The sequence below is a fragment of the Streptopelia decaocto genome (assembly GCF_964273445.1).
Source record: "Streptopelia decaocto genome assembly, chromosome: 14".
Classification (NCBI taxonomy): domain Eukaryota; kingdom Metazoa; phylum Chordata; class Aves; order Columbiformes; family Columbidae; genus Streptopelia; species Streptopelia decaocto.
The window spans coordinates 13,530,437-13,558,167 of NC_138669.1; the positions used below are offsets into that span (position 1 = coordinate 13,530,437).

Sequence of the window (27,731 nt, forward strand, 5' to 3'; positions counted from 1 at the left end):
GTCCCTCAGCCGCTCCCATCACACTTGTGCTCCAGCCCCTCCCCAGCTCCGTTCCCTTCTCTGCACTCTCTCTAGTATTTCAATGTTCTCCTTATGATGAGGGGCCCAAAACCGACCCCAGGATTCAAGGTTTGGCCTCCCCAGTGCCCAGGACAGTGGCACAATCACTTCTCTGGTCCTGCTGGCCACACTTCCTCATACAAGCCAGGATGCTGGTGGCCTTTTTGGCCACCTGGGCACACGCTGGCTCATGTTCAGCCGCTGTCACCAACACCCCCAGGTCCTTTTCCAGCCGCTCCTCCCCAGCTGCAGCGTTCATGGGGTTGTTGTGACCCAAGTGCAGGACCCAGCACTTGGCCTTGTTGAACCTCAGACAATTGGCCTCAGCCCATCGATCCAGCCGGTCCAGATCCCACTCTAGAGGTTTCCTACCCTCATGTGCAGACATGACTTACGTGCCAGCGTCATCCTGTGCAGATGCTGACGCTGTCCCCAGGCGTGCCACCCATACCCCGGCACGGCGCAGCTCAGCACGGGGGCCCCAGCCGAGCGTAAGGTGCTCACCCCCATGAGGGACCCAACACAGCTCTTTCCAGCAGAACAGCTACTTTATTTTGAGCAGTGTTAGCCTGCATTTGACCATTTCATTTTCAGCACATGGCTACAGGGAGAGGAATCGCTGCTGACCGCATTGGCCGAGCCACTTGCAGCTGTAGCAAGAGTTTTGCTCTAAGTTTTGGGCAAAAAGGGCAAAAAGAACAAGGAAGTATGGATTATGTTTATATCATTTTCTCTCTCCTGTAATTGAAAAACTGAACTGTACTTGCTAATTTAATCTGAATCAGTCATTTGCATATATTAGAAACAGAACAGACACCTTTTAATAGGAACAAGAGCAATTTGCCACCCGTGTTTTGATTTCAAGCCCCAGGTATGATGATTGGTGGGGAAAAGCAGCCACTTGAAAATAAGACCAGAGGACATCTTGCGGCCCAGGTCAGAGTTCAAACCGACTGTGTATATGTTTAGATTTCAACTTGTTGTACTTGGTGATCAGATCCAGCTTACTGTGCCCGAGAGTCAGTCTTTTCTCAGCCCCATACGCACTGTTCTTTTCCACCAGCATGTCCTCAGTGAGTTTATCATAGCAAGGAACTACAGGCTTTTTATCTCGTTTCGGCTGGTTGTATGGGGACAACAGGTCCAGTTTCCCTTGTCTGGGACTCTGTCTTTTTTCCATCCCACAAAAAGCGTCATTTTCGGGTGTCGGTTCCCTGGGGGCAGCAGACGGCCCTTTCTGCTTCACACTCGTCCCGTTGCTAGTGGCACCCTCCGAAAGGGACTGCAATGCCTCCTCCTGTCCTAGTGGGGAGCAGTGGCTGCTGGTAGCTTTACTGTCCCCTTCGTAACTCGGTTTATTGGAGCTCAGGGCAGGGGAAGGCTCTGGCTGCAAGAATGTCCTTGCTGCGGTGAGATTGGATTTGTTTGGAGGATTGTTCGGTGAGTCTGGTGGTTCTCCTTGCTGCTTAGGGCAAGTGGCCTTCAGAGATGTGTCTTCCTTCTTATTACCAGAATTAGAGCTTGAATCTTGCTTTTCCTGGTGCGCATTGCAGCTGGAGCTTTTCAGAAAGGGAGACATTTTGATGCTTCTGATGCTCACATTGGACAGGCTGCTGGAGGGGGTTGAGGTTCCAGCATCATTCGCCTGTGCGGGTTTTAAAAGGGAGTTGGCAGCTTTTGAAGAGTCCTGAGAAGAGAGGCAGGTTGCGGGATCCGGCAGACAGAAGCTGGTCACTGCTCTGGACTCCGCATACAAGTACTGGAATTCCTTGTCAAACTCTGCAACAATTTGGCCACGGAAATGGGTCACCAGGCAGGTGTGGACTTGGCTGCAAAGCCAGGTGAAACTGTGAAAAAAAGGAAAAAAAAACACATGTAACTTCAGTTCACAGAGTGCTAAGATGCTTAGGATTGATTTTAACATTGGAGTGATGTATTGCAACTTTCCGCCCTTCTGATACCCAAGGCATTTTCAAGTGATGGATAACACATGCTGGGTAGTAGTTGAGCTATTTCATCCTTGCATTCCTTTGGTGCTCTTGATTTAATGTTACCTGGTCCTGCCAATTTGTTATTATCTGCTTTACTGGTATGTTTTCTAATCTCTTCTACAAAGATTTCAACATGTGTTTAAAACTTTCTCTGAAGAATGCAAGTCTGAGGTTACTTGTAGAGTAAGTAAACTTGTAGAGTGTACTCATTACACAATTACGAAAACACAACCCCAAAATGGTCATTTACTTTCATCTCAGTGATATCAGCTGGTTTTCCTCAGCCTGATGAGGGATGTAGAGCAGCAGCTGGTCCCTGCCTAAAAAGCACAGCAGCACAATCCAGGCCTTTTCTTCTCCAGCTTCCTCGTGCCAGCAAGAGCCATCGTTTCCCATTCCCCATCCCGTCAGTCCTGGCGAACCCTTTGTGGGCAGGTTTGTCAGCCCGTGCAGGCGGGTTCTGCGGGGTGTGTGATGTGTATCGAGCTGGCAAGGAGGCAGGAGACACGTTCTCATGTCCTTACCATCCGTGACACATGATGGACTTGAAAGGAGCCACTCTGGCAGGTGGGAGGGTGTGGAATGGGAGATGCCTTGAGGAGCAGAGGTCTCCAGAGCCCCTCAGGAATTCCTCAGGACAGGAAGGCTGGTGATGTTTTCCATAAGTATTGCTTGTGAAACTCCCCGGACTTTTCCTTGCCGTGCAGTTAAGAGATGAACAGTGTTAGAAGTTCACGAGTCCTTTGCTCAGCAAGTCCAGTCCCTGCTCTCATAGTACAATGTCCTGGGATATTTTCTGCGAGACTGTTATGTTAAAATGAATTAGGTTTTGCCCCAGTTGGAGAAAAACTTCCACTAATTGCCACTCTGCATATTTTCCTTATGTGTTTAAACTCACCTGTTGTTTGTGCCAAAACTGTAACTTAGTTAGCTCTCCCCTCACTTATCTACACATAGTAACCACATCTCTTCTCCCAGTCTTCATTTTCCTGGGTTAAACAGGGAAGCTCCTGTTACAGAGTAGGCTCCTGGTCACCCCAGTCATCAGCTGCTTCTTTTATTCTTACTAGAGTCAAACCAGATTAGCAGACTAATTGTGTGAAATAAACCAGACCCTTGACAGAAGAACCAGCTTAGGGCTGCGTTATCAGCTGCTGAAGCAAGATACTGACTGACAAGAGCAGGATGAAATCACTGAAACTGCAGGAGAGCAATTGCAATGGGAGATTCCAATTATTCTCAGGTAAATGTCATTTCAGGACAAGATACTGACACTATGTTTTGGGACCTCATCAATGTTTACCTCACAGGACAGCTATTTGGGAACTTTTAGTAGGAAAACCAGCTCTTGGCTTCTTCCTGAGAAGGATGTTATGGTTCATCATGTTGTTTTGAAGAAAGTAGTGTACTGCACTCAGCATACACACCTCCCAAAGAGCAACATGAAATGGAGAGATCAAAACTCTTCTGCTTAATATCAAACCAGTTAAATTACTTAAGAATGAAGAAGTAGTAAAGGAGTGAAAAACCTTTGCAAGTGCCACAAAGAGTATTCAGAAATACCGTATTGGAAGCTCAAAGCAAATGCATACAGCTTCACAGAGACACGAGGGAAAACAAAACAAACCCAGAAAATAGCTGGGATGGCTAAATAAGAGAAGAGAAGCTATTAAGACCGGAGAACCCATCTTTCAAAAAGGCTGGGTCATACATTGCCAAAGGCACGAGAAATACCCCTCAGCTCTGTGGGGCCAGCACATGGTCCGTGTGTAGGAGGAGCGCTCAGATAATCCCTCCGCGTCGGTGTTCATCATACGGGAGCTCAGGATGATCCCTGTCCTGAATGCACCTTTACACAGAACACAGGGGAGGACCAGTCGCAAGCTGAAATCTTTGCAGAAGAGATTAGAAAACATATCAACAAAGCAGATAGTAACAAATTGGCAGGACCAGGTAACATTAAATCAAGAGCACCAAAGGAATGCAAGGATGAAATAGCTCAGCCTCTACCCAGCACGTGTTATCTGTCCCTTGAAAACGCCTTGGGTATCAGAAGAGTGGAAGGTTGCTAATGTGATGTAATTTTTTTAATGTTCCAGACCATTAAGTGTCATAAACTGCACAGCACAAATTAGTAGAAACTCTTCTAAAGAATACAATTAATGGCCATATAGGCAAATGCGATATAATAAGAAAGGAAAGTTATCTCTCACAAAGCTGTGAGAGTTCTTTGAAGAAATCAGAGTCCAGACAGGAGACCTCGCACCAACACTGTGACAGGCGTCTGGCCGGGTCACGGCCTGGCTCCCAGGGTGCTGCTCTTCCCGTCCACGTTCCTGACAGCTGTTTCCCTTCTAGACGTGTCCCAGCTCACACATTCACTTGTGTTCACTTGAAGTCCTCAAAACCACCGATGCGCTCAGAGGGCTGAGCACCCTCTCCTCTGGAGGGGCAGGTCTGCACCCCTGGCACGGTGCGGATTGTCCTGTCAGTGGGAAGACCCTGGTCAGCCAGGGCAGGACAGAGTCACAGAACCACAGAATCCCAGGCTGGTTGGGGCTGAAGGGACCTCTGGAGATGATCCAGTCCAACCCCTACTCATGCAGGGTCACAGAGCAGATCACACAGGGTCACATCCAGGTGGGTTTGAATGTCTCAGAGAAGGAGACTCCACACCCGCTCTGGGCAGCCTGGGCCAGGCTCTGGCACCTCAAAGAAACCTCAAAGGTTTCTCCTCACATTCAGATGGAACCTCCTGTGCTTCAGCCTGTGCCCATTGCCCCTCATCCTATCGTTGGACATCACTGAAAAGAGTCTGGTCCATCTTCTTGACACCCACCCTTCAGATACTTGTAAGCATTGGTAAGACCCCTCTCAGTGTCTCTTCTCCAGCTGAACAGCCCCAGTTCTCTCTGTCTCTCCTCATCAGAAAGATGCTCCAGAGCCCTCATCATCTTTATAGCCCCCCGCTGAACTCTCTTTAGTAATTTCTTGTCCTTTTTAAACGGGGGAGCCCAGAACTGGACACAGTGCTGCAGATGTGGCGTCACCAGAGCAGAGCAGAGCAGAGGAGGAGGAACAACCTCCCAAGGGGGGAGAACAGTGCCAGCCCGTCCCCCAGCCTGGCTCCCCTGTGGCCAGCAGAGCTGGAAACAGGACTGTGCAAGTGGTCACGCTTGCCCTCCTCCTCCTGGCTGGGAGGTCTCATGTCTCAGACGGTTTACCAGAAACATCACAACACCACAACAGCCTCTGGCCACACCACAGCAGGATGTAGACAACAGGTCTTGCTTGGGTTTTCCTTCCCCAAAGATGAAGTGACTTCCACCTTCTGCCTTCTTCCCGCACACTCTGACCCAATAGCTGCCTCCCTACAGAAACACAGGAGATGGGGACACCCGGCGATCTCCTCTCATCCACAGGAATGGTCCTTGCCCCTGCCAGGGGAGCAGCCTCACATCCAGCGGTACGGTCCCCTGGCCTTACGACTGTTCCTGCCACTGATGCCTCTTACAGCACTTTCAGGCATCACTGTGTCCCAGTTTCCCACGCTGATCCACTGGGGTCTGCCCACTCTGTGTCGCAAGAGGACCTGGAAGGAATCACCCAAGTCCCCTCAGTGGCACAGCCCTTTTGCCATAGTGCAGGTTTCCATGACAGAACAATGTGGCTTTGCCAGCCATGGCTATTCCCATCACTACAAACTGAAAAAGGTCTTTTCCTCCATGAATGGCATGGAAGAAATAGCAGGGAATGATCATTCTTGATCTATTCTGGCATAAACATGAGGCATCGAACGAAGCTGACAGGTTCCGAGTTCAATGCAGAGAAGAGGAGGCACTTCCTCACACAACAAAACACACAGACAAGCTGTGGATCTCCTCGCTGCAGGCCAGTGGGGATGCTTAGACTTCATGTGCATCTCTAAAAGTGGCTGGGATTTCCTTTTGTTACCTTTTCCTATCAAACTACTGCATACAGAGATCCCGTGTCCAGCTGTGAATCCCCCTGGGGCACAAAGTCTGGGAGAGGACGGCTGCAGGACAGGGGGCTGTACGACTCAGGGGGGCTGCAGGACAGGGGGCTGTAGGATGGGACGACTGTAGGACAGGATGGCTTTAGGACAGCATGGCTGCAGGACAGGGTGGCTGTACAGGACGGCTGTAGGACAGGATGGCTGTAGGATAGGATGGCTGTAGGACGGGATGGCTGTAGGACAGGATGGCTGTGGGATGGGATGGCTGTAGGACGGGATGGCTGTAGGACAGGATGGCTGTGGGATGGGATGGCTGTAGGACGGGATGGCTGTAGGACAGGATGGCTGTAGGATGGGATGGCTGTAGGATGGGATGGCTGTAGGACGGGATGGCTGTAGGACAGGATGGCTGTAGCACAGGGGGCTGTAGCACAGGGGGCTGTAGGCCAGGGAGGCTGCCGGACAGGGGAGGGCTGCAAGATGGGGGGCTGTAGGACGGGATCCCATCCCTGCTTTGCTTCCAGAGCCCCCCGGAGCAGGACCCCGCCAGGAGTCCCTGCAGCTCGGGCTCTGGCCAGGAGATGGAGCTGCAGCATCACCCGCAGGGTGGCAGCGCCCTCCTGTCCTGTCCCTGTCCCTGTCCCTGTCCCTGTCCCTGTCCCTGTCCCTGTCCCTGTCCCTGTCCCTGTCCCCAGCTCTGCCCAGGCAGTGCCCAGAGCCCCGGCGGGTTTCAGCCTCAGTCCCACACTTGCCTGCTCTGCTTCAGCTCTTTCCGACCGATGAGATGCCAGTCTGCAGCAGCAGGTTTTTTGCTTTCAGTAGTTTCTCTTATCATTATTGCTTTTCTGCCACTTTAGCTGTCAAAAGGGTTATTTTCTTTCTGTATGCCAACACAAACTCCTGTGTATAATTTTTGTTCCTTGCTAAATGTAGATACTACATAAAACTCATTACTAGACATTTCATTTCACGTGACATTTTCTTTGATAAGATGACAATAATCTGATATTATTGTAGTAAGCTCTTTAAGATTGCTTCCAATGCACTTGATATATTTTCCACTCCTCATATTTCATCTTAATTTTGATTAAAAACAATGCAATGTATTAATTTAATTTGGCCACCCCATCTCAGTTATCCTTCTCTCTCATTCACCCTTACAGCAGCATGCCTTGGCTCTTTCTTCTGGATTCACTTTTTCTTTATAATCCTCTTTGCTTTGCTGTGCTCCACAAGGTTATATAGCACTTATCTTCTGGCAGTGTCACTTTATTGCTGTGCGTATCAGCCTGGGGTTTCTGCGCTGATACACTTTTCGTTCCTCATGCACTCACTTTCTGCTGAACTACAATTTCTTTCTGGAGTTAGATCACCAAGTTAGATCTAGAACTTGCTCTTAACAGCTCTTTGCTCTTGCTTGGGACATGGACACCTGAGAGCAGGAGCATCTTCCTTGTGAAGAAATTCCAAGTCTCCTCCAGGTTCAAACCCATGGAGCCGTACCTGTCCGTGCCAAACACGTACGTTGTTTTCCTTCCTCCATACTGCAGCCCGGTGCAGAGCTTTTGTGATCCTCCCAACGTTCTCCTCTCGTTTTCCAATTTCAGCTGTCCTGTCAGCTTCAACCCCAAATCTTGAGTTTCTTTCACTCCAATATAGCAAACAATGAGCTCCATTCTCCCTGTGCCGACGGCAGGACATGGACCGATACTTTGACCACCTTCCACTTGGAGCTGAGAAATTTAATCTCCTCTAAGGCAGCTCACACAGCCACACAACTCCGGTTCAGGCTGGTTCCATCTCTTCAGTCCTAACCTGGCAGATGGTTACTCTAGTTTTCCTGTTCAAGATCCTGTTTAGCTCTAGCCCCATTTGCCTTTAGGTTCCTCCCATCTGCTGCATTAGGAAATGTCTTCATCTCCTTCACTCTGTTATGTTAAATAAGTGCTCAAAGAAACACATTTTTTCTTCTGGTGCCCAGAATGACACTAAATAAGTAGATACACAATATTCAGGATTTTAGATTATCGCTTTTCCTAGATATCTAAATGAACCCTGTTTTTACCTTGTCTTCATTTAAAGGAAATAAAATGTTAAAGACAGAAAACACAGGGAAATTTTTAATCAATAAACTTGTAAGAGCTGGGGGGTCCAAGCTAATTTGCCTACAGCTGTTTAAGATAACAGCAGTGAGCTTGGTTCCCGTATTTAGAAAGCTTTCCAAAAAGGTGTCTGATTGATACAATAGGCACTAATATACCAGAATGAGTTCAGCTTGCCAAGAGTACTTTGGAAAGTAAGAAGGGCTTTTACAAAACTGTCAAGGAAAATGTCAGCATAGAGAACAACAGTGTCAACATAGCAGGTTCAACATGAAAACATCAATATGTGCACTGCTCTTGCCACATGCATGTAACACTGCATATGGGGCTCATAGAGGAGAGAATCTGATGGCTGGAGAGGTAACTAGAGACTGGAAATGGATTTCAGGCATGATTTGCGCATGCATTTGAGGAGAAAAGTGTCTCTTCTTACAGCTGAAGTATTAAAAGACACTGAATACCTGAACAGTCAAGGATGGAGTAGGAAAATACCCCTCTGCAAGGGAAGGTGCAGAGCGATTAGACATCTGGATTCACTGTCAACATAGAAAGATGTATTGGAACTCTAGAGGGGTCTGGCATCTTGGCTCTGGTGTTATCCAATATCTTCACAGGCAGCCTGAATGACGGAAGAGTGTGCGCTCATTAAGTTCACAAATCATATACGATGCAGAGGGACTGCACAGATACGAGTTGGAAAAAAGTTCTGAAAAAAAGTCATGCAGTTCTACAGGAAAATATTAAAGGAAAATGCATTCCAGGCAGTCGTGATCAGGTGCACGAACACAGGCTGGAGAACAAGCAGGGACTGGAGTATGTCCTAAGGAAAACATGTCTGTAGTGTCACAGCGTTGGGAAACAACCAAACATCCTGGGGGTGCACGAACTGCATTGCCGCCTACAAGACGTGTAATCCCTTCTCTCAACTTGAATCCTTTGAGGAACAGGAGGTGTTGGGTCTGAAAAGGAGACAACGGACGGTCAGCACGGTCACCGTCCCCAGGCTGTACAAACCAGCTATATGGAAGGTACTAGATTGTGTTGGTGTTTGTAGGAGACAGAGAGCACATGGATGTATAATAATCCCCCGTGACTCAGTGCTCAGGGGGGTCACAGCAGAGAATGAAGAGGGAGTTGCTCACTGGGATGAAGGACAGTAGAGACATTTGGATCTAAGTTATGGAGCACTACAGAGAAGCCACTGGTCAATGTCTGAATAGGTCTCACTAACATGAAAAGACAGGATGAGTCTTGGGATTAAAATGAAGCATCTAACTAGGGAGCTAAAAAGTTCACAATTTTATCGGTAGCCTTATAAAATGCTCCCTCTTCCATTATTAGAATGGGACAGAGAAGTAAAAGAGCATTTCAGGACATGGTTATGGAAATTATGTTAGGGAAAGGATGGTAGAATCATAGGGAAATGGAAAACTGTAGGAACATAGTGACCCTATAAAGAAAGCTGGATTCCATCTTAACTTAAACGAAACCTGGCTGCTGCACAATGGAACACACACGATCTAGGGAGGCTTGAAACCAGAATCTGGAGCAGAGCTGCGAGGTGTAGGAGGCCACGCAGTTTGAGATTGCGCACTTGACCTTTGGAATAAAAGAGAACTGCATTCTAATATAAGCGCAGGATCGAAATCAATGACACTTAGGTAAGAAATTAGAATCAATGAAGAACACCTGAACAAATAAAACTGGGTTTAGAAAAGCACATAGTGGTGAACAACCAGATCAGATACAAATGTTTACATGCACACATACATTTTATGAGTTAACAAAGCAGATAGATGTTGTGGAATGTTGTGCAGGCTAAGGAAGTGCTGGGAGACAAAGACAGCAGAAAGCAGAGGAATAAAGGGAGATTCAATTATAGCCGTGTTGAACAGGGGCCATTACTAGGAGAGCTGCAGCAACTGCATTTTAGACACTGTCAATGACTGCTTTTTTGAGAAACTAACCAGAAAACCAGCAAAAGGAGAAATAACATTACCAGTTCAGAAAGTGTCTTTGGAAAGGCCACTCAGCAAAAAAAACCCATGACGTGCCCATATCAAATATTCTTTCAGGACCAAAATTATCCACAACAGTAATACTTAACTTAAAAGAGAAAGTGAGGAATGCTCTTAAAAAGAAATTTAAAAGAGTAACCAAAAAGGTTAAATGCTTGAGGCAGCGTGAAGATTGTTTAAAGATGCTATATTAGAGTCTCAGAGAAAATGTACCTATCAAAATAAAGACATTTTAAAACATCCAAAGAGTCACCATAGTTAAAAGGAGCATTAAAGGAAAATATTAAACAGCCTCAAAAAACTGGAAGTCAGCAATTTTCCAATTATTAACCGGCAAATAACCTATCATTTAAAATTGAACATAGTAGCAGAGGAATGGAAAGTAGTAAATGTGAACCTTTTAAAGGGCTCCTGGAAAACTCCAAACGAGCCAGTCTTATTTCCATACTGAACAAACTGGTAGAAGCAAATAGAGAGTAAAATGATTAGACACATAAATAACTATAATCATAACGCTGAAGACTCAGCATGTTTTCGTGGAAGGAAGCCATGCCTCAAAAGCCTCTCGCCGGTCTTTGAAGGAGGCAGCAAGCACACAGATGCATTTGATCTGCTTGCTGTTGGATACTTGAATTTTCAAAGAGATTTTGACACGGTCATTCAGCAAGGACTCTTAGGAAAACTGAGTGATCATGGAGTACAAAGAAGGTCTTCCCAAGGACTAACAGTTGATTAAAGATGGGATGTAAATGCTAGTAATAATTTTAAATTACCCACAGGATCACTCAAGTTTTGTGATGGGATCAGTGCTGTTCAACATGCTCAGAAAAGTCCTGAAAAGTGGTTGAAAGAGTCTGCGTCAGAGCTCATGGCAAAATTGTCATGGGTGGTCAAAAGAAAACTGGATAATCAGAAGCTGCAAGAATAAGGTGAATAAGTGACAAAATGACAGGCAAAATTCAATGTCAATAAATTCAAGCAGTCGCAAAAACCCTGACAATATCTGTATATTGATGAGCTCTCAGATATTAACACTTAGGAAAGAGATCTAGTTGCCTATGGATGGTTCAAAAAATGATCACTACAATGTTTAGCATTAGTCCAAAAGGGAAACAGCAGACCAGGAACCGCCAGAACGGGGACAGGGGAAAAGACAGAAGTCACCATTACACTGTGGTGCTAAACTGGAGTGGGTGGGGATATCCTGACCTCTTCATGCCGTTGTCAGTTCATCTCACAGCAGACAGACTTTGTGATTAAAGGCCTGGAAGTTCTGCATGAGAAACAACTGAACAGCTGACGATACTTCAGCTGGAGACGAGATAATTCACATGAGGCATTATAACGAAGGAGGATGAAGTCATGGATGCAGTCAAGAAAGTCAATAGGGAAGAGTGATTGACTGTGCCCAGGTTATGGGAATTTGGGGGCATCAAATATAATTACCCAGCAGTAGGCCTAATGTAGAAACAACGGATCACTTATTCACACCAAACATAAATTAAACTGCATGAGCCGGAGAATATCGTGAGGCCAGCCATGGTGGGAAGAAGCCTCCTGTGACAAATCAAACATAAAGAAGCTGAACAACTTGCAACCCTGGAGGTTCTGAAACCTCCGATCCTTGCACACAAGACTGTTGAACTGTAAAACCTGCCAGTGGGTAAGAACATTCTTACCCGCTTTCCTGTGGCATCCTGAGCCCGCCCTGGATCCACCTGGATCTTTGGTTTCACTCAGTAACTATTCTCACCCTTTCAGATGTCTGATGGCTTTTCCATCTGCAGGGAGAGTAATCTAAATATCTGCTGTGCTACGTTTAGTACCAGGCTGCAGTATAGCCAGGAGCAGGCTTCCAGAGTTTCTCCTGTGACAGTTTTTCTGACCACTGTTAAACAAAGTCCATAGAGAGAGACTGTTTCTTTTAGTCTAGAACATCGTGTGCTTCCTGGGACAGCAGAGAATCAGATATAAGACCCTACGCAACTGAATAATTATCTTCCAGAGCTCAGGAAGTTGCAGCTATACAGAGATGTACATCACAGACCCAAATCCCAGCCCCAGAGCAGCAGAGGGAGGAACCCACCCCGAGAACTGAATCCGCATTTTGAGCAACACGCGGACTCTGGGCCCCAGGGAAACAAGGTGTTCCTGCAGCCATAGGGTTCAGTCCAGCTGACACAGGCGCTGTTTTAGCCATTGAAGAATGAGTGTTCTCAGTTATCTAATCCCCACCCCCTGCACTCAGTGGGTATGGACAGATGTTTCCAGACAGTGATTCACTGCATTGCTCTCAGATACTGTCGTGGTTTAACCTGGGTTGGCAATACAACCATGGTAGCTGCTCACTCACCCCTTCCCAACACCCCCCAACAGGGGAGAGAACCAAAAGGGAAGGGAGAAACTTGGACTGAGATAAACAGTTTAATAAAATAACTAATACACTACTAGTAAATAAATATATGTATATATGAAAGAGAAATTAAAGATACTCAAGGCAATTCCTCACGAGCTGTCCATGACTGAGCAGCCATTCCCAGCAAACCACGCCTGGTCCTAAGGCCGATCCCAGAGGGAGAAAAGAGAGGAAAAAGGCAGAAAAGCCCAGAGGTCTCTGCAAAATGTCAAAAGGCCGGGCTGAATGTCCCGACTGAACCCCCCTGGCTGCAGCCCTGAGAAAGATAGCAGCAGAAGGGCCAGCCAGAAGGCCCTGACTTCTTAAATACAAAGCCTGACACTAATGGGCTGGAACACTCTGATTGCTCCGTGTGGGTGTCAGTCCAGCTCTGTCCATCCATCCATCCATCCCCTCCCTCGCTGCCTCACACCTGTGGGCAGAGCTCAGAGTGTCCTTGGTTTTTGGACCAGGGCAATTAAAAACAATAACTCTGTGCTGGGTGTTATCTCTTGTTCTCAAACTAAGCGCAAATAATGAGCTATGGAAAAGAAAGGTTTCTAACTGCATGAAGAAAATTAACCCATTTTCAGTCAAACCAGCACAGATACACATCTTAGGATGGACAAAATGCCACCAGACGCTGCTCTACATATTGTTTATATAGAGACTATATTGTATATAAAGAGCCAGGTACTTCCAATTTTCACTGCCAGTGCTTGATAAGAAGAGACCTCCACACTCAGAGGTGATGAAGCCAAGAGCAGAGGAGAAGGTGCAGCTTGGAGCTACAGCACTGGTGAGGACACTGGTAGACTGAGGGTCCAGCAGGTGCTCGGTGGGAGGTGGAAAGGAGAGAGAAACGGGGAGGGAGAGCAGTGTACAAGGAGACCTGGTGGAGGGAGAATGAAATATTGCCAGGGCACCCAGTTCACAGAAATATCACAATAGTCTGTTCTCTGCACTCTTTGTGAAGGATAATGTGGTGTGCAACAGCACAAAAATACTGTGGGAAAGATCTGTGGGTGGAAAACTCTGGGTCTAGTAATGAAAATATAGTACAAGAACTGTAGTCCCAACCCTCTGATCAGAACAGTGATGGTGATCAGACAATGCTAACTGTGGTTACAGACACTGCAAAATTAGGACAGGTAGTAACATTGGGAGATTTCAGCCACTCATATACATAGTAGGTTAATGCTTCACTGGGATGAGCTGTGGAGAAAAACTTTGTGGAAGCAATAATTGATTACTTCCCAGAATTAACTGGTCTAAATTGTTTGACCCACAAGAAGAGATGCTGTTCAGGATGTGGTCTGGAATGATGCATAAGACTCTGTTCCAGAGGCAGAACTGGATAGAGCCCATTTATAGTAATGCCTACAACACAATTTTAACTTTGTAGCGGGAGAGGGCAATCTGAATAAATTCAGCAAGTGGATATCCAATTTCAATAAAGGTAACTATGTAAAACTGCAGCAATTAGTCAAAACCAGCTGAAAAGGAGCAGTCCAAAAAACCCGGGATGACTACAGCTTGTAGGTTGTTCAGAAACGTGGTACTGGTGGTTAAGAAATCAGTGGGCTCGTCTGAGACCTATGGGTCAAACGGGGATTCAGTGACGGCAGGACCACAGCAGAGAACCCCAATGAATTTTTTGCACCCATCGCTAATGCTGGTGACACTGAGATGTGTCTCACTCCTGTGTACTGAGCCACTGCAAAGGCTGCTTTGCCGAGGACTGGGAGGCTTCCCGTATGATCCCATGTGCAGAGAGGGCTCTGGATGTGATCTCGAGACCCACACACTGAGCTGAGCTCCCCCTGGGACACGGCAGAGTGGGTGGGAAGAACAAGATTCCTGATGGCACGGGGAAGCTCAGCCTCTTGGAAAAAGGTCAACAGGGCTCCTGTAGAGGCAAGCCCTGCCTCACAGTCCTGCTGCGGTTCGGGGCGGGAGCCAGTCAGCACCAGTCAACTACATATTTTTGGGTTTTCAAACAATCTTTGGCAAGGTTCTCCACCAAAGGCTTTTAAGAAACTAAGTCACCATGGGCATGAAGGCAAGGTCTTGTTCTGGACCAAGAGCTGGCGGAAGCACGGGATGCAAAGGGTCGGGTTTAGTGGTCGTTGTTCAGGTAATAGTCGGCAGCGAGGCCCCGCAAACTTGTGCTGGGACTGGATTCATCTGATCGGTGACCTCGGGCACAGGGGGTGCAGTGAAATCCCTGGGTTTGCAGAGGATCCTCAACTCCTGAATGTCCCATTGGAAGCGAGGGAATCCAGAAGGACCTCAAAGAACTGAGCAAGTGGACAAATATGTGGCAGATGAGCTTCAGTGTAGGAGAATGTGGTGTATCCATAGGAAAAAATGATCTGTACCAGGTCTGCATGGTGCTGAACCTGGAACAACTCACGATGGAGCTCAGAATTACCATCAGCAGTTCTCTGAAATCATCAGCTCAGTGTGCAATGGCAGCTAAAAAATTCAATTAATGTCAGCCACTGCCAGCAAGGGTAATAGCAATGACAATAATGAAGCAGAGAGCATCATTTTGACCCTCTATAGCACGTCAGTGCAGCCATATCTTGGGGGCTGCGTGCAGTTCTGATCTCTGTATCTCAAGAAGGACATAGTGAGGTTAGCGATGGTGTGGTTAAAATGACTAAGGGATGCAGGACCTGCCACATGAGAAGAGACACAGTAGTCGCTGCTTTTTCTTACCTGTATGTACCAGCAAGAACTTGGTCACAATCAATCAGGATAAACTTCTCCAGAACCTGGCCTGTAAACTTCTTGCCTGCTTTGCTGTAGTAGGTGTCTCCACTCAGACATCTTATGCGCATGTTCTGGAAACAAAGCAAGCAGAGTTGGTAGGTTGAACTGAACTGAAATGTTCCCAGTGCATCACTGATGGACTCCATCATACTTAAGTATGATAATACTTAAGTATTTCTTGGCTTCTACATACATATTTTGTCACACTGTCTGTTTCTATAAGATAAAAATACCAATACATATTAACAAGTTGTGCTTAGGTACAAATGTTGGCTTGAAAAAAAAATGAAGAATCCTATGACCTTACAGATAATTTCTGATGTAAGACTATACGATTTCTTCCACATCATTGATAATATTCAACTAACCCCACTAGCTGATGGCTCTGCATTTAAACTGAATTTCAACCCATAACAACTAGATAGTTTCTAATAAATTGAATGTGCTGTTCTGATTTTACACAGTGACAGGCTTCTTAAAACCAAAATATCACTCAATAAAAATAAATTACAGAAAGGTACGTCTACATTTTATGAATCGCCTTTTATCAGTATATCTAAAAATTACATTAAGTTTTTGAGCTGCTCTACTCAAGTGTAACAGACCTGATCCTCATTGGTTTTAAAGACTGCAAAGAACTTCTCTGATACAACATTGGCCTGTAAAACTGACTGGCCAGTATAAAAAGGGAAATAAATCTCTCAGTATCCATCAGGAGCCTTTTGTCCAATGTGACATTTGTGCCCATAAAAGAAGTTATTTGCACCTCAGCTGGGGAAGGCAGAAGCGGAGAAGAGTCACTGAAAAGGGTCAGTGGTCTGGTCTGTCTGAGGTAGTGCCGAACACAACATCTCGTGTGTGAAGGAACGTCCCTGAGGCTGCAGCTGGGCTGCCCGCCAGGCCGGTCCAGCTCCCTGCCGTGCCTTGGGCACCGGGAGCTGTCACAACTGTCCCCACCTGCGTTTGGGCCAGCAGGTCCCTCTGTGGCACCGGCCCTGCAGAACACAAAGGCCCAGGGCAGGGGTTGGAAGGGGCTGCAGGCGCCACCGGGGTCATTCTTGCTCTGGGCAGAGGTGGGTGCTGCCCATGGCCGGCAGCTGCTCCAGGGGCCGGGGCAGCCTCCCCTCACAGCCCGTGTCGGGCTGGCCGACACAGCAGTTTGTAACAGCCGGTACCGCAGGCACAGGACAAGCACGAAGAGCTGTGATTTACCTACAGATGTTCTCTGCAGGGCACAGACCCACGTCCCTGCCGCCCCTCCGTGCTGTGGGCACAGCTGCAGCCCCTTCTCCCCGTCCTCAGCCCCCATGGGCCCCCCAGGCCGCCCGCACAGCCCGGGACCGGCTCGCCCAGTCTCTGGGCTCACGTGGGGCTCATGACGCAGAAGTTGTGCCTTGGGGCTGAGGAGCGGAGGCGGCCACCCTGTGGCAGGTGACTCCACTCCTGACACTCTCCTCTTCTGTCACAGTCCCTGGCTCGGAGCTGGGCTTCCCAAAACGTCCTCTCACCACAGCAGGGTGGGGAAGCTTTGGCTCTCACCTCACGCTGAGGAAGTCCCTGCCCGCCCAAGGAGCACCATGGCCTTCAGGGCTTCAAAACAGCTGCAAATCTCCTCAGGATCGGGGCCCATCTGACCCAACAGTCCATCTCTCGCAGGGGGCAATGGCAGCTGGAGACGTGCAGAAGCATCGTTTATGGTTCTGCCCCCTCACATTGCTGCTGACTCTGTTTTCTGCTCAGGGCATTTCCTGAGCCTCTGGTGGTTTGTCTTAGTGGGACCCCCCCCAGATCTCTTTTCCAAGTGCTTGTCCAGTCTTCTCTTGAGTTCATGGAAACTTTTAGCAGGGACAAAGCTGAAGCTTCACAGTCATTGCACTGCAGCTCCCACTGTTTGCCTTCTTGTGACCCAGAACATGTCCTCATCTGTCACCTGTGAGAAGGGAGAAACTTTTTCCCCATAAGGACAGCTATGCATTGGAACAAGTTACCCAGAGAGGCTGTGCAGTCTCCATGCTTGGAGATTTTCAAGACTAGACCAGGTGAGGTCCTGAGCAACAAAGTCTGACCTCACAGGAGATGCTGCTTTGAGCAGGAGGTTGGACTCAGTGACTTCCTGAAGTCCCTGCCAACTTGGATTAACCTGTGATACCCTGAAATGCCACCACAAGTTGCTGATATAGAGCAAGATATGCTGGATGCTTGGGGAGATGTTCACCTAATCCTGTTGCAAATCAACACAGGCATTTTTTTTTCCAGCGCTGAGGTTTTGGTAATACTAGTTCTTACTGGGAGGAGCTTCCTCTCATCCCCAGAGAAGCTAAAACCACTTCAAGCAAGGGATATCCCATAGATTTGTCACCACAGTATTTCTTCACTCCCTCTATCCTTTCCAAGGCTGGATGAGTTTCTGATATCTGCCTCATTTTTTCCATCATCTTCTTCCTCTTGGCAATCCAGGCCCTGAATTGTCCAAACAAGACAAGAATCCTGCAGTCTTGCAGGAAAGCCAGGCTGCTAGGAGCCTGATTTAGACAGTAGTTTTAGGTTCGGCAGATGGCCATTTGAAAAAATCCAATGGTTAATTCTTCTGCTGTGACCGCTGCCAATGCTCAATGTGCCAGTGTGGGATCTGGTGATGTTCAGCACCGGGATTTGACACCAGTGGTCTCACACAATGTTCTCAGAAGGTGCTGGAGGGGCAATTGCCCCAAATTCCCCATTTAACCCAAACTGCCACCAATTATTCCAAATGGAGATTTACCATCACATCCTGCCTCAACTCAGAGCCAGGAATAAGATATGTACACTCATTCCACTTAGATGTGACTATCAAGCACGTATATTAATGTACTGCTTGAGATGCATCAGTCACTGCACATTGAGACCTGCGGGTGAGTCACTGCATGGGGGAGGGAAGTGCTAATTAGCCATTCAAGCACAAGACGTGACATCAGGCCTAACAAAGAGACAGACATCCCCATGGATTTAAACTCATTCTAATTTTAATTAAAAACAATGGCTCGGCTCTTGGATAAGAAGCAAATAAAATAAATTTTGGAGAGATGGAATTCATCTGGATCTACCAGGTGACTTCGATGATGCAGTTGTTCATGGAAGAAAACATGCTCCAGCACGAAGCGGTTCTCCCCAACAGCTGCCATCTCAAGAGGCAGGATGAAACGGGTCTGCCTTGTGAGAGGCAAGAAAAGACAGGGCATCACCAGCATAGGGTGCCTCTCTAAATGAATCTTTGTGTAGACAGGTTAAAAATGAGGGGAAATTAAGACCTTTGTAACTGCATCTATTTTGAATGCTGTAAAACATGATTTTTGCATTTTCCATGGCCTCTTTTTTAGTTAAACATTGTTCTGAGGTAACTGGATGACTCTCAAGTGTCCCCCGCCAAAACGAAGGGAAGAACTATGAATGCGGTGGCTGGAAGAGAAGGAGCCCCCAGCCCCTGAAGGAGCACAGCCGGGACTGCTGGCCTCGCAGGGCTAACAAATGACAACAAAAAAAGACTTCCATTGATAGGCGGTAGCCAGAAAGGTGACATGGGGAGCAGGAAGACACTGGGTTGCATTTCTGAGTCTGTGAGTTCCCAAGAGAGCTTGCCACACTGATACACTGATGTTTTTATTGTTTGCCTGGTCTGGGCACCACACACCATTGCCGCTGGGCTCCCCACTGAGGGGGGAACAAATCCCTCAGGAACCCACAACTGAATCACAAAGCCTAAAACCAGATCTTAACATGAGATTTTTAACACGTGGTTTTACAGCAAGGCGGTGCGGCAGGCTGAGGAGGAAATGGGAGGTTTTGCATCAGGACATCTGAAGGGACTCATTGCTTCCCTTCCCCACCTACTTACCGCACTCCAGCAGCTCTGGTCAGAATCTGAACTGAGCTGAGGGATCTGACCCATGAGCAATTTAAGTCTTGCAATTCTGTGTCCTGAGAGGGGGCAAGGAAAGGAGATGATACAGGTCCATATGAACACATGTTTTCTGGTCTGCCCCTGTCTGCCCATCTGCACCAGCTCAGCAAAGCATTCAGTACTCTATTGCATCTCATTGGCCTTGGCTTCACACTTCTTGCATGTCAAACTGAAACGAGGGCCACAAAACACGGAGACATGGGACTAGAACAGCTCCTCCCCTCCTTCTCCTGAGCTTCTGGACAGATCTCTGTTTCCTAGACCAAACAGCCGTGGTCTCTTAGCCTGGGACAGTGGGACAAGGGATAGGTCCTAGAGACCACAACAAAGGGTACAAGGTTTTTATCAACGCCACGACATGTTTATCATATCCAGTGTGTGACTGAAAACTTACTGGGAAGTTGTCCTGAGTAAGAGCCATTTTATTGCACATTTCCACAAAATGCTTCAAGTACTCTTCATCCAGGATCAGGTAAACGGGGACGTGCCGTCTGCTTGAGGCCTCCAGCAGGTCACACAGTATTTCCATGTCTGTAAACAGATCCATCACAATTGCTATCACCTAGCCAGGAGAAAAGAGGGGTGGGTGGAACACCAAGGGACTGTTAAAATCTCACACCCAAGAGAACTGCGCTTTAAACTGTGAATTAAGCGTTCAGACCTCCTGAGTTGGTGAGCATCTGTGAGTGGACATTGCTCCTGGACCTTTGTGTTTAAAAGCCCTTACCCCACCACGGCAGCCAAAATCACTAAAAATCTATGAAGACGCTCCCCATCCAGCTACCTCCTGTCTCATCTGTCATTCACAGAAAGAAATAGCTGAGAGGGTAATGCATGTGCACAAACTCTGCTTATCCTTAATGCATCAAATATGTGTTGCCTTAAGCAACTATGCCAGGAATATAGCATATGAACAGAAGAGCTAAGACTGACCAAAATCATTATTCAATCAACATGAGTGACTCCACAAATAACTAGCATATTAATACAAAGACATATTATTTTCTTCAGGAAGGACACACTGCCAGGTAAGGGAGAAGGTATTTTGACCAAGTATGTACATGCCTTTGTTCCAATATTACATCCTAGGGGTGACCAGACAAAATTGTAGAATAATGTGTGTGGGAAGGATCCCTTCCCTGCTGGCAGCACTCCTGAAACGCAGCCCAGGGTGCAGGCGATGGTTGTGAAACCTGACAGCTTTGTTGTAGTAAACTCAAGACTTGTAATATAAGGTCTCCAAGGAAGGGGTTTTAAAAAGCAAAATCATTTTAAAGAGAACTGCCAGTTCTTTAAAAAATGAGATTGAAGAAGGCCATGCCAACCGCCAGCCAGGGCCAGGAAGATGCAACCCATCTCCCACTGTGGAGATGGGATGGGGGGCAGCAGACCATCTCGGCTAAATGAATTCTCCAAAAACTGGAAGGAAAATACAGAAAATGAAAACTAGGTCATGACAAGTACCTACTATGGGCTGATCCAGAACTAGAAAATTCGAAGTACAGTATGACTGCAACCAGAACCATGGATCAAGGGAAATCAACCATAAATACATTAAGATATGGCTGGAGAAGCTGTTGCAATGTTCCTCACGGAGTGAGGCTGCCAGCAGACAACATCAAGGCAGCTGTTGTTTGGATCAGGAAAAGACTCGCTGGGATCCACCTGTTGGCCATCACCACTAGTGGCAGGAATCAGGGGGACACATCCTGGAGAGGGAAGGACCAGGCAGGAGAGCATTTGCTGAGCTGGACGCTTTGTCAGGCCTGACACACTTCACCCGAGGCTGCGTGCAGAGCAACCCGGTGACTTAGACCTTGAACCATTAACACTGAGAACTCACGGAAGGTGGCAATACACTGCAGGACTGAAAAAGGTGAGGTGGTGAAAGCTTTTCTGACAGGCCAGCGTCATTTCAAAAGCTGAAAAAAATAATGGAACTACTGACCAAGTACTTTAGTGCCAGTCTTTAGCATATCTTAGCAGTAAATAACGTAACTGTTTGGTACTTGTAAATTATATGCATAACTCTGATTTGGAGTTTCTGCAGCTAGTAGAGCATGCCCAAATAAAGATGACCCAAAAAGCACTGAGTTTTAAAAAGAAGCGAAGCTCCAGTGGCCTACTCTACCCTGCTACTCAATATCCTGCCCTGCACTGCACCTTGCACACAAAATGCCTGAGTTTGTTCTGCTGCTCATCACGTACCCCATGAGGATGGAGGAATCCTGTTTTCAAACACCTCCCCTGCCTATGTCAGAGCACGGCCATAAATGCAATTCTCCATAGTGCAAATCACCCGATGGAGCAGACCATGTAGGGTGAGGTTTCCTCTGCCACCTCTGCTTGGCTGCTCCTCTTCAAACAAAGAGTTAATGCAGAGGACAGCAGTGAGGTTGACTTCTGTAGCGGTTCAAGCTTCAAATAAGAACAGGCTGAATCACGTTCACAGGTCTGACCTGGAATAGCTTCAGAAGGGAGCAGAGGACCTCCAAGTGTCGCTGCCCTTGGATGTGGGGACAGGCTCACGTCTCTGCTCCAGACCGTCACGCCCCAGATTGCCCACTGCCCAGTGTAGCTCTTCTGCTCTGTTTTCATTAACAAACTGACTCTTTCCAGGTCCACACTCACAGCCTCTGTGCTGAGTGGAGGCAGCGGCCATGGGCAGAGCAGGGCTCCATGGCTTCCCCATGCTCTCCTGCCCAGGCTTCTGCTTGGCAAGCTGGCTCCTCTCAGCCCCGCTCTGCTGCACACACCATGGAGAGACCTCTGCCCCAGAGCCATGGCAGAGAAGGGCAGCAATGCCAAAAGGTTGCTTCCTGCTCCCTTTTTCACATGGACAAGATCTCTTGGCTCTATCTGATTTGTCCCCAGTGATGATGTCTTCAACATAGGCATTGGTCCTCAACATCTTGCAGAAGACTCCAGGCCCAGCCCAGAAGGATCTAGGGAAGAACCTTCCTGGAGGCTGGTGTGATCCCAGCCATCCATGTTGGACATAGAGCAGCTGTTATCAAGAGCTAAAAATCATTGCTACTGTCCAAGCCACAAACACATCTCCACCATCTCACCCTGGGAGATACAGGTTCAGAGCCTGGCTCCAAAGGGCACCTCTTCTGTAGCCCTCATCAGTGTTGTTGTCTTCCCAGAAGCCTCATGAGGCTCTGGCAGACTCTGCTTCCTCCCCAAAATGTGCCCATCTGGCACGGATAGCAGAGTCAGCACTGGAAGAGCTATGAAAATGGTAAGAAGCATCTTCAGCTTCCCAAATCAAGGTTGCTGCTGGGCTATCAGCATTAGGTACTGCAGAAATCCACACAGAAAAACCAGGACTTGACTACACTGGCCTTCAGGTAAAGACCAAAGACAATTCAGCCACATTACTTTGATGGGCCACCCATCCTCTAAGGATGAAGCACCAAGAAAAAGTATAGTCCAAACTTTGTGTGAGGCCTCGGGCAAGTCCCTCTCTGCTAAACTTGCCTCACAATATTCCAGCTCATCTCAAACATAGGCCGGAGGCAGGTTTGGCCCTGGAGACAGTCTAAACTTGGCTTGGGAAGTCAATATGTTGGAGTCAAGAGAGACCAATGCTCCTTTGTCCCCAGACCCCACATGCTCAGAGGCAGTGCTGCTGCCTGGTGTGCACAGAAGGTCCACATCATCTTGCTTTTCTCTACCAGTGCTCACAGGCTTTGGCAGCGTTCAGGGCTGTTTCTTGCCCAAAGCCAGCACTGCCGGCCCGCGGGGCTGAGCGGGCAGCAGCGGGGCTGTGCACGGCAGCACACGGCCCAGAGCCACCGCGGGGCACCCGTGTCCTGGGCTGGATACAGCTGGATGCCAGGTAGACCCGCATCTCCTGGCAGCCTCCCGGCAGGTTTCTGGCGTCGGTGTGGCAGCAGACGCCCCAGGCAGCGGGACACCAGCTTGTGCAAGCTGGGTGGAGCCCTGTGATAGTCAGACTCATGTTTTCCAAAGTGGGTCTTCACTTGGCATCCTCACATGTGATCCTCTCACAGGAGGGGTTTGGGCAGAGTTGCTGGGGGGGTGCTGGCAGCGCCCATGTCAGGCAGGAGGGCTGTTTGCAGGAGCACGGCGGTGCAGAGAGAGGGGAGGTTGTGCCCCGGCACAGCCTCACATGGTGGAGATGCAGGTGCCCGTGGCGGGGCTGCTCATTCTAAGCTTGGGTGCCACACGACAACTGTAAGGACCGCTCAGATCACCATATCCCCTCGGTAAACAAAGCAGGCAGCTCTTATAATTACACCAGCTCAACCCCCAAAGCCAAGAAGTTTTGGGGAAAGAAGAGCCTGGAAGTCTTCCTCTGGAAGCCTCCTAAGAACTTACTGTCACAGAAGTGAGGTCTAAAGCCTCGAAGATAATTTCCAACAGCACTACAAAACAGTGGAATTTAGGTGCCTAAGTATCATCTCCAATTCAGACTCCCGCCAACTCATGTCTCACATTGAAAGCCTTGGGCATTTAAGTCAATCTGGCCCTACAAACCCAAGCAATGTGTGTCCAGTGCCTCCAGGCCCTCGGTTTCAGCGGTGGAGGCTGCAAGGCTGGAGCTGCCTCCAAGCATCGCTGCTCCTGACCACGCTGATCACAGCCTTGAAGCCCACGGGTCAGCCGTGGTGGATCAGGACACTGCAGACACAGCTGCCCCGCAGGCTCCAGACAATTCACACCTTGCCATTGTAGGGTTAAATCACAACATTTCTACATCCACCTCTGGAAATTCACAATTCAGCAATTACTTCTGTCATCACTTTGGGAACTACAGCACTTAGCAGCACCCCACTGGGGTTGCCATCTGTCTGGTTTCTAACCAGCACAGCTGGTTTTACTGGTATTTGCCAATAGCAGTGTGGCTTTGGTCATTACCGTAGTGTTGCCACTTGAAGCAAGACATTGCTTCTCTAGGGGACCATCAGGGACCCTTCTACCATCGCAGGCAAATGCAGACACACCGTCAGTGCCAGAGTTGTACAGGAGGGGTGAAAGAAGCAGCATGGACAGTTCAAAATAGATCGGAGCTCATTCAACAAAAGTAAAATAGTAATAGTATTATCAAATGAAGGCTAAGGTGTGGCTGTGCTGCATCTTCTTATGTCTGCAAAGAGAAAAGCTCAAATCTGAAAATACATCTTCAAAGACAGCTGGTTAAATGCAGCAAAGGAGAAAGACAAACTGCGCCAGCAGAAGGTACCAGTAGAACCAACGGCCTTTTTGCTGATTTGTCAGTACTGTTGCAAAATAAGTCAGCCGATGTTGATCTGTATGACTGTACAGGAGAAAACAGCAAACAACCTTTCAAGACACACGCCTGCCTGTCTACACGGCCCAGGAAAAGCATTCGGGGTTCTCACTGGATCCCCTCCTACGTCAGCTGTAAGCACACAGCAGCAGAGACACTCTGGAGGAGGGATATATGATGAGAGCTTAAAGTCTAGTGGAGGAAATACTTGAAATGCCAAACCAGCAGCTGAAAAGCAAAAAAGGAAGCGGTTCTCTGCACAGTTGCTACTGGCACATCAAGTAAAAGACGTTTTTACCTCCGGTTGCTCTTTTGTCATTAAAAGACATACAGGTAATATCCTTTGGGTTGGTTTGATGAGCAAAATGACTCAGTAAATACTCAAAGATGTGTAACTGGGGTTGTGAGTGATCTGGAAGTGCTGTAAATCACGAGTTAATCCTGGGAAGCGCTGGACAGAGCTGCTAACCTAGTCAGAGCTGCTGACCTAGAAGCCAGTAAAACATCAGTAATAAAACAATAAGATGGTTTAAAACTCGTTCTCACGTTTCATGCAACAGTCAAAACCACTGCATGAAAATCCCCAGCTTGAACATAAAGGGCTGAAGATCGTCAGTGCTTTTTGAAGCCAAGCAGTACAATAAAGCACCTACTGCCTGGGCAACTCCCCTGGAGCAGTAGAGAAGTTCCTGTGAACTGAGAAAACAACAAGGTGTTTTTCCTGTGGTTTGGAGGATCATAATACCGTCAGAGATCCGGGACACGTGCTAAGCGACAAGGGGACATTTCTTGGTAGTCATTTACTTTGTGCACTCTGCTGTGACTGTGTCTGTGACCCAACTGCTCAAAAAGATGCAGTAAGTGTCACAGGACTTTTCAGATCATTTAAGATACGATAAATCAGCTTCCTGCAAGGACAAACAAAGCTTTTTGTCACTTACTTCCTGGACAGAACTTCCCATATTTGCCTACAAAGGTGCAGTAGGCGTTCAGGCATTAAGCAACGGCTGTTACAACTGAGCGGTAGCTTATGTGAGAAAAGAGTCTTCTTTTGGACAAAAGAAACAACATCTCCATTTACCTCGTATCATGCCCAAATGGCAGTGATACGTGGTTCTTTGGTGAAGCTCTGATGCTGCGCATGGCCCAGTTTCATCTGCTGGGACAACATAACTTGGTTTGCTCAACTTTGCAGACAATGACTGAAGACAACGCTTTAGCTCAGTCTGCCTGGAACCAGCTCATTTGCTTGACACAGCTAAGTCCAGGCTTAACAATTCTTTATCTTCTGCTCTCTGCACTAGGCAGTAATGAATTTAAGGAGTGACTGTAAAGTTAAACAAGAAACAACTGGAGTGATAAGAGAAATTGCCTCGAAGCCAGCTGGTTAAAAGTGAACTTCGCACTAAAAGTTTACTCAATATCACCCAGCTGTTGAAATGAAATACATGGAACAGATGAAAAGAACCATAAAGAGGACGAAGACAATAAAAGCTGAAAACGTGCCCGAGGTACAATTGTCTGAGCTGCTCCTTTAGAGCACAGTATAGTGACAGAGTAAAAAGAAACAAGAAGGAACACAATTTAGTGAGTAAATTCACGCTGGGTTTGTGCTTGGTAGGCAAGCATTACACTTATCCAGTTTTTACTACATCCGAGGGCTGGCAATTTCTACCCAGCAGAAACTGCAACGGGGCAAAACGGGCTGATATGACTCATCTTCAGAGAGGCACAGATGTCAAGTCTAGAAGGTACGATGATGTACTCTAACTCAGTTCAATCCACAGGTGGGGATTTTCAGTCTCCCACGTTTACTCAGATCTTATGTTCTCCCACAGCAACTCACAGCGATATCCTCTTGTCCTGCTTAACACCACGTCCGGGGCTCCAGGAAAGCCCTGGCCGTGCAGACCCCGGGCGGAGGGGCTGGCGGGTGCGCCCTGCGGCTCAGGACAGCGCTAATCCTGCACATCCTGCTGCTCCTTTGGGTACCGTGCTCTGCACGCCCCCAAATACAGACCCAGCGTGCCTGAAAGGGCACTGCCTGCATGACACAAAATCCCGGGCAGAAAGAAATTACAGGAAGGAAAGGAGCAGGAACAGTTAGAGATCTGCTAGAGAAAAAGCAATCACATCACACCAGGCATCCAGAGAGCAGCACCAGCTTGGAGCGTGTGGTGCACGGACGTGGGACCAGCCACCAGGGCTCGGGCGCGGTGGCACGAGACCCGGCTCAAGGGACGCAGCTCTATACGTACCGTCCGTGCCCGGCTGATCAGAGACCGGAGCAAATCCTTAATGCTGTTCACTTTGTTTCTCTGGAAAATCACAGTGGCTTGAGTCTGCCCAGACACCGTGCGGAGCGGCGCCACTGGCCACCCCAGCTCCAGCTCTGGAGGGTGCACGTCCGACATGAGTGGAAAGTAGGTGCCAGATGTTAGTTCAGAGTTGAGGGAAGACCTGTCTCCACTGTCCCCATTGCCAGGGTCAGCCTCTTGGTCTTTCGTCGCACTGGGATCTGGAAAGCTTTGGTTTCTCTGATGGCTTATATATTCCATATCCAGGCTGGAAAGAAGGGGCAGCTCCCGCTCCTCCGCGATGGCGCTCAGGTATCCCCGCTCCCCCTGCTCAAGGAAGGCGTCTATGGCAAGCCTGGCTGTCTCGCTGTGCTGGAGCACCAGCGGGGTGGGCTCCCACCAACACGGCTTCTTCAGCTGCTCCAGGCGGCTCTTCAGCGGCCCGGACAGCGCTTGCTGGCCCCCATAGCTGCGCTGGAACTGCGGCCTCGCCTCTCCTGACAGGTAGTTGAACATGACCGGAGCGGCTGGGGCTAAGAAGTGCCTGTCCAGCTGCATTAGTCCTCTGAGCGAGTCCAGGTCTCCTGGCCCTCTTGGACTCCTGAGCTCCTCCCAACAGGTTCCCTCAGGACTCAGCATGAGCTCCGCTCCTCATGGGGAGTTAATCACCAGGTGCGGCCTCCACGCTGGGGGAGGAGCTGCCTTCCCCAGCTCCCGCCCTCGGCTTCCTCAGACACGCAACTGGTACCTGGCGCTTAGTGTCCCTTTTGCAAGGGGAGGACGAGCAGCTCTTCAGGCTGCTCCTTCCCTTTCCCTGTAACTGATTCATCCCTGCTGCCCTCCCCTTCCCTACCGAGCGGTCCCCACCCTCGGCCAAGCAGGCTCCGACCTGTTCTGTCCCTCATTGTGCTCTCAGT

The 27,731-nt window shown here is 48.2% G+C and overlaps 1 protein-coding gene across 1 annotated transcript; it reads right to left on the reverse strand.

The window, feature by feature from the left end:
- Positions 1-745: 745 nt before the first annotated feature.
- FAM83C (family with sequence similarity 83 member C) lies at positions 746-27,453 on the reverse strand (the record flags this gene model as incomplete). Its single annotated transcript, XM_082065266.1, has 4 exons — positions 746-1,907; positions 15,267-15,391; positions 19,652-19,819; positions 26,776-27,453. The coding sequence occupies 4 exons, from the start codon at positions 27,451-27,453 to the stop codon at positions 998-1,000; spliced, it is 1,881 nt and encodes a 626-aa protein (XP_081921392.1). The 3' UTR covers positions 746-997.
- Between the last annotated feature and the right edge of the window lie 278 nt (positions 27,454-27,731).